Consider the following 12,121-nt stretch of genomic DNA (forward strand, 5'->3'; position numbering starts at 1 on the left):
TAGACGTCCAGACTAAATAATGGCGAGCATTATGACATAAATTATAACCAAACAATCTTGTTTTTTTCTTGTGCTTGTTTATAGTTTGACAACTGTTGAGAAGGGAGTGCGGAAAAACACCAAAACTACACTGAGGTTTGATGACAGACAGTTAGCAATGTGGTTTCGTGGCACTACACGACAGACTCGTTAAAGGCAGGGTAGGTGAGTTTGAGAAACTAGCAGAAAACTGCTGATTTTGAGAGTATCCACCAGAGAAACTGCCACCCCTCCCTGCTGGGCTCCTTCCAAAGCCCCGCCCCCAGAACACATGAGCGCATGATGCGACCGAGAGGGGAGGAGCATGGAGTGACATCATGTGTTTGCCTTGTTTGCCTGCGCTGACTGTATATGCAGGTACAGGTGCTACTGGGAATTTGGACTGCTCGTTCTCCACCATAATTGTGAGACTTCTTACAGTAGCTTCCGGCCCGTAAGTGCCTCTCCTCTTCCGAAATGAGCGAGTCAACCGGGTGCACGCAAGTGGGCGGCTCATGCAGGAGCAGCGGTGGTAGCCATGGTAGCGGAATTCTGGGTTTACATCTCTCAATCCTGATCTTTTCCTTGGTATTTTGGGTTTACATCTCTCAATTCTGACCCTTTCCTTGGAATTCTGCATTTACATCTCTCAATACTGATATTTTCCTTGGAACTCTGGGTTTACTTTTCTAAGTCCTGACCTTTTCCTTGGAATTCTTGGTATACATCTCTCAATCCTGACATTTTCCTTGGAATTTTGAGTTTACATCTCTCAATACTGATATTTTCCTTGGAATTCTGGGTATACATCTCTCAATTCTGACATTTTCCTTGGAATTCTGCATTTACATCTCTCAATCCTGACATTTTCCTTGGAATTCTGGGTTTACTTTTCTAAGTCCTGACCTTTTCCTTGGAATTCTTGGTATACATCTCTCAATCCTGACATTTTCCTTGGAATTCTGGGTTTACATCTCTCAATTCTGACATTTTCCTTGGAATTCTGCATTTACATCTCTCAATCCTGACATTTTCCTTGGAATTCTGGGTTTACTTTTCTAAGTCCTGACCTTTTCCTTGGAATTCTTGGTATACATCTCTCAATCCTGACATTTTCCTTGGAATTCTAGGTTTACTTCTCTCAATTCTGACATTTTCCTTGGAATTCTGGGTTTACATCTCTCAATTCTGACATTTTCCTTGGAATTCTGGGTTTACATCTCTCAATTCTGACATTTTCCTTGGAATTCTGCATTTACATCTCTCAATCCTGACATTTTCCTTGGAATTCTGGGTTTACTTTTCTAAATCCTGACCTTTTCCTTGGAATTCTGTGTTTACATGTCTCAATACTGATATTTTCCTTGGAATTCTGGGTTAATAGCTCTCAATCCTGAAATTTTCCTTGGATTTCTGGGTTATATCTCTCAATCCTGATATTTTTCTTGGAATTCTGGGTTTACTTTTCTCAATCCTGATATTTTTCCTCCGAATTCTAGTTTTATATCTGTCAATTCTGACCTTTTCCTTGGAATTCTGCGTTTACATCTCTCAATCCTGACATTTTCCTTGGGATTCTGGGTTTACATCTCTCAATCCTGACATTTTCCTTGATATTCTGGGTTACCATCTCTCAATACTGAGTTTTTTCCTCTGAATTCTGGGTTTACATCTCTCAATCCTGACCTCTTCCTTGGAATTATGAGTTTATATCTAGAAATTGTGTTTTTTTTCTCTGAATTTTGAGTCTACACTGCACAACTGCAAGATGTAAACTCACAATTATGAGAAAAAAGTTAAAACCTTTGAGATTATATTTCAACAAGTTTTTATTTAGTGGCAGAAACAAGCTTCCACACTTAATGAAGTAGCTGCGACGGTATTTCTGAATTCTCAAGACTAAATTCAAAAGATTATGACAAGAATAAAAGAGAAAGATGAGAGAGACGGCCATGAATCTGGAAATGCTGAAACGGCTGTTTAGATCTGCACTCGTTCTGATCATTTGGAAGTTATTGGTGATATTAATAATAGACTCCAGTCCATCAAAAAGTAGAAGAAAAAACTTTTCTAACTCTTGAGTCACACAAAAAGATCTGTTCTCATGCCAGTGCATTAAATGTGATATTAAAAATGTCAAGTGTGGTTTTAAAAGAATGTACTCTCCGATAAGACCCAATGAATCTCCTGCATCTAACCCAGTAATCAGCGGCTGTGAGCTGACAGAGGGACGGATGGAGTACGGTTGTGTGGATCTGGGTCTGGTGTAATTACAGCAGAGATGGGGAAGGACTCGGGAGGGACACAAAGAGGGCCCATTTTCCAAGAACACTGGAAATATACAAGATCAGCCAGAATAACCTTACACAGGGTCAAATGCATGATTCATAATCACCTGGCATTAAATCATGCACTATATCAGCATTTGTTCAGTTCACACTGTGGCATCCAGTTTGTGTTAAATTGATATTTCTACACACAGAACAGGACAAAACTCTGACGGCTATCCAAAAATACAGTAAAAAAATAAAAGTTTGTCATCTTGAGCCAAACACTGGCACCATGAACTCGGACCAGGGAGCATTTTATTCATTATTTTACTCTTTATTAGCAGCTAAAGGTACAAAAAAGTCAAAAGACTCCTTTCATATTCAGTAAAAAAATAATGAAGGGCAATAAACTCGATGACACACACAGCATTATAAAGGTCCGGTGCACAACCAGTCCAGACATTAATGATTGTATCGATGTCTCCAAAAACATCAGATCATTTGACCCATGTCTGACAAGGCAAGATCAGGTTGTAGGCTGAAAAATGTGTGGCGCGTGAATGATTCAATGACTCATTCAAAGACATCACTTGTTTCATTACTGGATGAATCAGTGCTTTTAAACAAATCGAATGAATGAATGAATCATTTAAAGACATAACTTGTTTAATTACTGGATGAATTAGTGTTTTTGAACAAATCTCTGAATGGATGGATGGATGGATGGGTGGGAGGATGGATGGATGAAATGAATGAATGAATGGCTCATTTAAAGACTTCACTTGTTTCATTACTGGACGAATCATTGTTTTTAAACAAATCAAATGAATGAATGAATCATTTAAAGACATAACTTGTTTAATTACTGGATGAATGAGTGTTTTTGAACGAATCTCTGAATGGATGGATGGATGAAATGAATGAATGAATGGCTCATTTAAAGACTTCACTTGTTTCATTACTGGATGAATCAGTGTTTACGAACAAATCTCTTGAATGAATGAATGAATGATTCAATGACAAATAGATTTTGAACAGTCTCTTGTCTCCACCTACTGGTGTAATTATGTAATTGCTGCAATCTTTATTTGAAGTGTCAAGTTACTTTTAAAGGTGATTTGCTCTATTTTGATCACTTCTGTAGACATCACATGTCCAAACTATAAAGTTTTACCCCAGTGCTTATGTGATCATTTATGCCAATCACTGTCATTTAGGAACAAGATCATGTGGGTCTTTGAATCGAAATCACAATCTTTTAACGATTAATCGTGCACCTCTAATTAAAAATGAATGATATATACACACAAACACACTGGAAGAGTCAAGCTTGGCTACAAACTTTAGAGGTCCCTGCATAAATACACTTATAAGCACACTTGTTCACTCCATCCAAGCCGCAATACAGTGATTTACTGAAAGGAAGAGAAGCGCATGAGAGAATGAGCGTCTGCTAAAGCAATCACAGCTCACATCTTCCTCTACCTCGGCCGAGCTGCAGCGTGGCAATATCAGCCCAGACCCAGACACACTTCTCCACCCAGCGGGCCACACAACATCTGTAGCTCGAATACTAGTGTCGCACAATCACGTCTCTCCATCACAACGAGAACGAACCACCAGAGCTCAGTCAACACACAAAAACAGCTCACAGACGGACGGCGGATCTTTGCTGAATAACTCAGTCCATGAAACCATATTATTATGCACTGTAAACTGTCTACCAGCAGAGTAATAAATAACCACCTTAATATGAAACAGCAGGAATAAAACCATATCGAGCCAGAATCCAAGTCTCTGAGCGCACTGGAAATACGCATTTACAAAAGACAAACAAAAGATTTAAGACTTGCAATTTGTGATGTAAATATTTCAGATTCTGCATTTCAACTTCAAGGTCACTAATCTGTATAGATATTTATAGAAAGCATGTGCATTTAAGTGGAAAAATGTTAAACAGAAGCATTAGACAATAATCTGATCATTTCGAATCTAATTTATAACAAATATTTAATTCACTATATTTTTCACTCGGGAAGCATGTGCATTAAAGTATAAAATGCAAAAACAGATGCATTTTCACTTGTGCTCTAGACACTATTATGATCATTTCTAATATTATTTCTAATAAATGTATAATGCATTATATTTATCACTCGAGATGCATGTGCATTAAAGTATAAAATGAAACCAGACGTATTTCCAGCAGAAGTGCCAGACGCGACTCCTGTAGTTCTCCTGTATCAGTCGCAACACTGAGCTCCTGCAGCAGAGGTGACACACACACACACACACACACACCTGCACCGCCAGCTCCTGCTTCTCCCCCTCCAGCTGCCGGACTCGGGACAGCAAGCGCTGGTTCTGCTCGACGGCGTTCTTCAGCTCGTCTCGGTCCCTCATGGCGCTCTGGTGTCGGAGCTTCAGTGGATGAACCTGAGCGAAGTAGAGAGAGTTTCTTCAGTCTCAGCTCCTCCTGCGTCCCACTGTAACCAGCACTGAACTCACTCCCGCGTCCCACTGTAACCAGCACTGAACTCACTCCCGCGTCCCACTGTAACCAGCACTGAACTCACTCCCGCGTCCCACTGTAACCAGCACTGAACTCACTCCCGCGTCCCACTGTAACCAGCACTGAACTCACTCCCGCGTCCCACTGTAACCAGCACTGAACTCACTCCCGCGTCCCACTGTAACCAGCACTGAACTCACTCCCGCGTCCCACTGTAACCAGCACTGAACTCACTCCCGCGTCCCACTGTAACCAGCACTGAACTCACTCCCGCGTCCCACTGTAACCAGCACTGAACTCACTCCCGCGTCCCACTGTAACCAGCACTGAACTCACTCCCGCGTCCCACTGTAACCAGCACTGAACTCACTCCCGCGTCCCACTGTAACCAGCACTGAACTCACTCCCGCGTCCCACTGTAACCAGCACTGAACTCACTCCCGCGTCCCACTGTAACCAGCACTGAACTCACTCCCGCGTCCCACTGTAACCAGCACTGAACTCACTCCCGCGTCCCACTGTAACCAGCACTGAACTCACTCCCGCGTCCCACTGTAACCAGCACTGAACTCACTCCCGCGTCCCACTGTAACCAGCACTGAACTCACTCCCGCGTCCCACTGTAACCAGCACTGAACTCACTCCCGCGTCCCACTGTAACCAGCACTGAACTCACTCCCGCGTCCCACTGTAACCAGCACTGAACTCACTCCCGCGTCCCACTGTAACCAGCACTGAACTCACTCCCGCGTCCCACTGTAACCAGCACTGAACTCACTCCCGCGTCCCACTGTAACCAGCACTGAACTCACTCCCGCGTCCCACTGTAACCAGCACTGAACTCACTCCCGCGTCCCACTGTAACCATCACTGAACTCACTCCCGCGTCCCACTGTAACCAGCACTGAACTCACTCCCGCGTCCCACTGTAACCATCACTGAACTCACTCCCGCATCCCACTGTAACCAGCACTGAACTCACTCCCGCATCCCACTGTAACCAGCACTGAACTCACTCCCGCGTCCCACTGTAACCAGCACTGAACTCACTCCCGCGTCCCACTGTAACCAGCACTGAACTCACTCCCGCGTCCCACTGTAACCAGCACTGAACTCACTCCCGCGTCCCACTGTAACCAGCACTGAACTCACTCCCGCGTCCCACTGTAACCAGCACTGAACTCACTCCCGCATCCCACTGTAACCAGCACTGAACTCACTCCCGCGTCCCACTGTAACCAGCACTGAACTCACTCCCGCGTCCCACTGTAACCAGCACTGAACTCACTCCCGCGTCCCACTGTAACCAGCACTGAACTCACTCCCGCGTCCCACTGTAACCAGCACTGAACTCACTCCCGCATCCCACTGTAACCAGCACTGAACTCACTCCCGCGTCCCACTGTAACCAGCACTGAACTCACTCCCGCGTCCCACTGTAACCAGCACTGAACTCACTCCCGCGTCCCACTGTAACCAGCACTGAACTCACTCCCGCATCCCACTGTAACCAGCACTGAACTCACTCCCGCATCCCACTGTAACCAGCACTGAACTCACTCCCGCGTCCCACTGTAACCAGCACTGAACTCACTCCCGCGTCCCACTGTAACCAGCACTGAACTCACTCCAGTCAGACTTCTCTTCTGGAAACTGTGTTGCATTATTGTCCTGTTATCTCTGTAAAGCTGCTCTGAAACGCTCAAACACACACACATGACCAGTGTTAGGTAAGTCACTAACTAATTACTAGTTACTAATTACCTCTTCAACAGTGTAATTAGATTACTGTACTAATTACCCTCTCTAAAAAGTATTTAATTACTTTCAATTACTAATTACTTTCAAAATCCCATATCAATCTCAACCAGCCGAATAATACAAGGATAGACATGAATCTGTTTTAATTTTTTCAAATAAATACTATAAAATTGCATGAATTATCCTTAAACTGACCACGGCGGAGAAGGTTACATTATAAAAACATACTTTTTAGCATCAGACGATACATTTTGATGTTAAACCCACTATTGTTTTATGTCTGATCTCATGACATTTCACACTTTTTTCATACATGTTTTACACGAATTTGTACGAGTGCGGTCGTAATATTTAGACACCTCGTAAAATGCATCGGATTGATCTATACACAGTATTTACCTCAATTACATCAGAAGTAACTGTAATTAAATTACAGATAAATTAAGAGTAATCCCTTACTTTACATTTTCAAGGGAAAAGTAATTAAATTACAGTAACTAATTACTTAGTAATTAGTTACACCCAACACTGCACGTGACACACACACACACACACACACTCTCTCTCTGCTTCAAAACAATGAAAAAACAGTCACACTTTACAATAAGCTTCATTAGTTAACATTCTCTAATTAACATGAGCAATACATTTTGTTACAGTATTTATTAATCTTTGTTAAAGTTAATAATAATTCAGCTGTTTCTTGTGTGTTCATGTTAGTTCACAGTGCAGTAACTAATGCTAACTAATACAACCTTTGATTTTAATAATGTATTAGAAAAAGTTGAAATTAAAATGAACTAAGATAAATAAATGCTGAAGTATTGTTCATTATTAGCTCATTATCTAAGGTATTTAACTAATGCTAACTAATCTAAACTGCATTAAGCAGAAGAGTTAAAGTTAAGTCTGTTCAAGTTCAATTCATATTCATATATAGACTTGTTTTGAAATTCAAGGAGGTTGTCATCATTAAATAACAGGAGGTTGACCAGACAGCAGCAGTGTCGGCTCAGATCCGGCCCACATCTGGTACGCGCTGGATCCACATGTACCGGGTCTGGGCCGACACTGTCTGGGTCTGGATACTGTAAATGCTGTGCCGTAGCAGTGATCTCTGTGTCTGCCATTATAAAGCAGTCAGGTGATGTTTACATTATATACAAATTCATTTCTCTTAGCCGAGGTTAAAGTCACCCGTCAATCATTTTATCCCTTAAAACTCATCTTTGATCACCAAAATAACATATTTAAACGTTCTTGAAAAACGTCTTCATGTCTTAAAATATCTTGAATGTAACTCGAGACCCTCGCCTCATTTAGTATGTGTGGTTCTATGAATATGCAAATAAGCCCCGCCTCCACTCACTCACTCACTCAGAGATCCACAGGTTGACGATCACTCGTTGATCTGATTGGTTACAAGGTGGTATGTGACGTCAGAAACGCCAGCGATTTCAAAGCGTGTTTTTGAGACTGTCTTTGGTGGTTTAAAGGAGGAAATTCTCAGCAATGCTGTCCACTTATCAACTTACACATGGATTGTCTTAAAGCATGTTAACATTGACACATAAACAACATTAAAAGCTGGATTTTCAACACAGGGGGACTTTAAAGCTTTTTGCATAAACATTTTAAGATTTTATAAGCAAATGATAACTATGAGGGCACAAACTGTCAATCTAAACATCATCAATAGTTCGATAAACAAGAGGTTAATATTGATTAACTTACATTTTGGACACAACATAGACGGATATTGTTGCATCATCTCCAACGAAAATAGTTCCAAACGAAGCGAGACACGACGTTTCCTTCCTGAATGAGTCGATGCTTTTGAACGAGTCGGTTAGTGAATGATTCAAAGACTCGCTCGCTCGTGCGGAATCGCTCCACTAAAGTCTCTATCGCCACCTACTGACTCTGGCAGCTCATGTTTGCTGGATTCTTTTTAGTGTTTTCTAGTATTTTAATGTGTTTCTTATATATTTAATTCTTGCGTTTATCAGGGCTCTCATGTTGTATTATGATTTAATTCATTTACATTTGTTATATGTGTCAGGTCTGGCTTATAGGCACATTTATATTTTTATTTTATATGTAGGCTACAGAAATAGCTCATGCTGTGTTGCAAAATAAGATGGAAGATTTATATAGCCTATATAGAGAATATTTCACTACAATTATGTGTTTAGTTGCACAAGCATGTGATTACATTAGCTTGCCTTCAGAGTCTGATGAATATCATCATACGCATGTCATCATGAAAGCTGCACTGCTGTCAATCATTCTTCTCATCCCAATTTTTCAAGCTTCAACAAGCAATTGTGGAAGATTTCGAGTTTCTTGGATGGAAAACCAGATGTGAACTAATTTTCCAAAACATACTCAAAAGCTTTCAATAAGAAAGGAGGAATTTCTGCTGAAGCTTGAGCCAAAATGTCTGTGGAAAATTAAGAAAACAATCGCAGAATTATCTCCGAAAAATCTGATGTATGATTGTAGACGTTATTAATGAGCCCGTTTAGACTCCAAACTCAAATTTATAACCTGTGACCCGAAAACAGCCTCTCAGCACACCTGTAATATCTGATATTCCGATTCAGGCCTCACGAATAGTGTGTGTGTGTGTGTGTTTTCATGAGTCAGCTTGAGAGGAGCGATAAGCCAGACCGGACTTTATCATGACTGCAAAACACACACACGACCAAACTGTGTTATATGTAAGATAATCCTCCATTTGCATTAAATACTGCCTTAAACACACACTCCAGACCAGATCACACACACACACACACACACACACACACAGAGAGAGAGAAGCACATGATCACCCGTGGCCCAATTCCATTATCCTGAGATTATGATTTGAGTGTCATCAGTTTTCCTCGTGGATAAGTGTGTGTTATCGGAGGTCACTTGAGCTAATTATACTGTGTGTTTGTGTGTTGTGATGAGAACACGGTTGAGCCTGTGCAAAATTAGCCATTTTGTGTCGAGTTCAGCAGAAAACATCGAGAGAGTTGTGGTGTGTGTGTAAACCGGTGTTTAGAGTCGGTTACGGAGAGTTGGATCAGGAGGAACTGGAAGTCTAATCCTCATCCTGTCAAAGAAACTAATGTTTTACACATTTGCCTTTAGAGCTGCGGATTACCCAGCATGCTCTCTGTGTCTTCCATTATTAGAGTCCGTTCCACAGATTTACATCAAGAATCTTTGAAACACTGAGTGTGAAAACTAAAGGATATTGAACACATGGTGTGTTTTGTGGGATAGACGTGTGTGTGTGTGTGATGCAGATTACAGCGTCTGTTGCGACTCTTGCACTGAGATCAGATGTTTATACAGATATATGACATCATACATGTGTTACAGCACATCAAAGCCACTCGCAATGTGTGTGTCACAGATGCTTTATGAGTGTGAGTGTGTGTGTGTGTGTGTGAGTGAGTCAGTCAGTGAGTGTGTGAGTCAGTGAGTGTGTGAGTGTGTGAGTGAGTGAGTGAGTCAGTGAGTGAGTGAGTAAGTGAGTGAGTAGGTCAGTGAGTGAGTGAGTCAGTGAGTGAGTCAGTGAGTGAGTGAGTCAGTGAGTGAGTGAGTGAGTGAGTGAGTGAGTGAGTGAGTGAGTGAGAGAGTGAGTGTGTGAGTGAGTCAGTGAGTGAGTGAGTGAGTGAGTCAGTGAGTCAGTGAGTCAGTGAGTGAGTGAGTGAGTGAGTGAGTGAGTGAGTCAGTGAGTGAGTGAGTAAGTGAGTGAGTAGGTCAGTGAGTGAGTGAGTCAGTGAGTGAGTAGGTCAGTGAGTGAGTGAGTCAGTGAGTGAGTCAGTGAGTGAGTGTGTGAGTGAGTGAGTGAGTGAGTGAGTCAGTGAGTGAGTGAGTGAGTGAGTGAGTGAGTGAGTGAGTGAGTGAGTGAGTGAGTGAGTGAGTCAGTGAGTGAGTGAGTGAGTGAGTGAGTGAGTCAGTGAGTGAATGAGTGAGTGAGTAAGTGAGTCAGTGAGTGAGTGAGTCAGTGAGTGAGTGAGTGAGTCAGTGAGTGTGTGAGTGAGTGAGTGAGTGAGTGAGTGAGTGAGTGAGTGAGTGAGTCAGTGAGTGAGTGAGTGAGTGAGTGAGTCAGTGAGTGAATGAGTGAGTGAGTGAGTCAGTGAGTGAGTGAGTGAGTGAGTCAGTGAGTGAATGAGTGAGTGAGTAAGTGAGTCAGTGAGTGAGTGAGTCAGTGAGTGAGTGAGTGAGTGAGTGAGTCAGTGAGTGAATGAGTGAGTGAGTAAGTGAGTAAGTGAGTCAGTGAGTGAGTGAGTCAGTGAGTGAGTGAGTGAGTGAGTGAGTCAGTGAATGAGTGAGTGAGTGAGTGAGTCAGTGAGTGAGTGAGTGAGTGAGTCAGTGAGTGAATGAGTGAGTGAGTAAGTGAGTCAGTGAGTGAGTGAGTCAGTGAGTGAGTGAGTGAGTGAGTGAGTCAGTGAATGAGTGAGTGAGTGAGTCAGTGAGTGAATGAGTGAGTGAGTAAGTGAGTCAGTGAGTGAGTGAGTGAGTGAGTCAGTGAGTGAGTGAGTGAGTCAGTGAATGAGTGAGTGAGTGAGTGAGTCAGTCAGTGAGTGAATGAGTGAGTGAGTAAGTGAGTCAGTGAGTGAGTCAGTGAGTGAGTGAGTGAGTGAGTCAGTGAATGAATGAGTGAGTGAGTGAGTGAGTGAGTAAGTCAGTGAGAAAGTGAGAGAGTGAGTGAAAGAGAGAGAGAGAGAGAGAGAGAGAGAGAGAGTGTGTGACGGTGTGTGAGAGTGAGGTGGACATGAAGTTGCTAAGTTACTAATAGTCAGTAGAATGAATGAATGTCTGTTGAGGAGCATCACAATAAAGAGTTAGCCGATCATCCCCAGTCAGTCTCTAATCCTCCACGGAGAGAGAGAGAGAGAGAGAGAGAGAGAGAGAGAGAGAGAGAGAGAGAGAGAGAGAGAGCGAGTGGACATGTGGCTGCAGTTACTGATACTGTTCAAGGGAGCAGCAAAATAAAGGTCAAAGGATTTTAAAAGTGTGTTAAATAAATAACAACAACTGAACACAAAACTGGAACATCTACAATCTCGAAAATCACTATGAGCCTGAAATCTGTGTGTGTGTGTGTGTGTGTGTGTGAAGTCTTACGTGTGCCAGTGGTTTGCTGTGGATGGCGATGATGGGACGGCACTGGTGGAAGTCAGTCTGGATCACACACACTTTCTTCTCCATCCTCAACACAAGCACACACTGCCCATCCCGCGGAGTGTGAGGCGCCTGTTACCTGAGACTGAGCCGCACTGAACACACACACACACACACACACGTGCTGTGCACTCGCTCGGAGGGGGAGGAACTAGAGCAAGAAAACATCCAGACTCCCTCAAACTTGTCACACACACAAACTCTCTCTCTCTCTCTCTCACACACACAAACTTTCTCTCTCCCTCTCTCTCTCTCTCTCTCTCTCACACACACAAACTTTCTCTCTCACACAGTCACTCACACAAACTTTCTCTCTCACACACACACAGTCACTCACACAAACTTTCTCTCTCCCTCTCTCTCTCTCTCTCTC

At 42.7% G+C, this 12,121-nt stretch overlaps 1 protein-coding gene across 3 annotated transcripts in view; it reads right to left on the reverse strand.

Annotated features, from left to right (window-relative positions):
* The window catches only part of LOC120464401 (putative uncharacterized protein MYH16), a 58,402-nt gene extending 46,564 nt beyond the window's left edge, over nucleotides 1–11,838 (reverse strand). The window contains exons 1-2 of one of the 3 annotated variants that reach the window (XM_039653874.2): nucleotides 11,692–11,838; nucleotides 4,590–4,724 (exon numbers count right to left, since the gene is read on the reverse strand). In XM_039653874.2, coding sequence (XP_039509808.2) covers nucleotides 4,590–4,724; nucleotides 11,692–11,775 — 219 coding nt within the window. In that variant the 5' untranslated portion in view covers nucleotides 11,776–11,838. Of the gene's footprint in view, nucleotides 1–4,589; nucleotides 4,725–8,295; nucleotides 8,359–11,691 lie in introns of those variants that run through there. The other 2 variants (XM_039653876.2, XM_089121736.1) reach the window with 2 other exon arrangements.
* Nucleotides 11,839–12,121: the final 283 nt, after the last annotated feature.

Source organism: Pimephales promelas, chromosome 17, assembly GCF_988280905.1.
Source record: "Pimephales promelas chromosome 17, fPimPro1.hap1.1, whole genome shotgun sequence".
Classification (NCBI taxonomy): domain Eukaryota; kingdom Metazoa; phylum Chordata; class Actinopteri; order Cypriniformes; family Leuciscidae; genus Pimephales; species Pimephales promelas.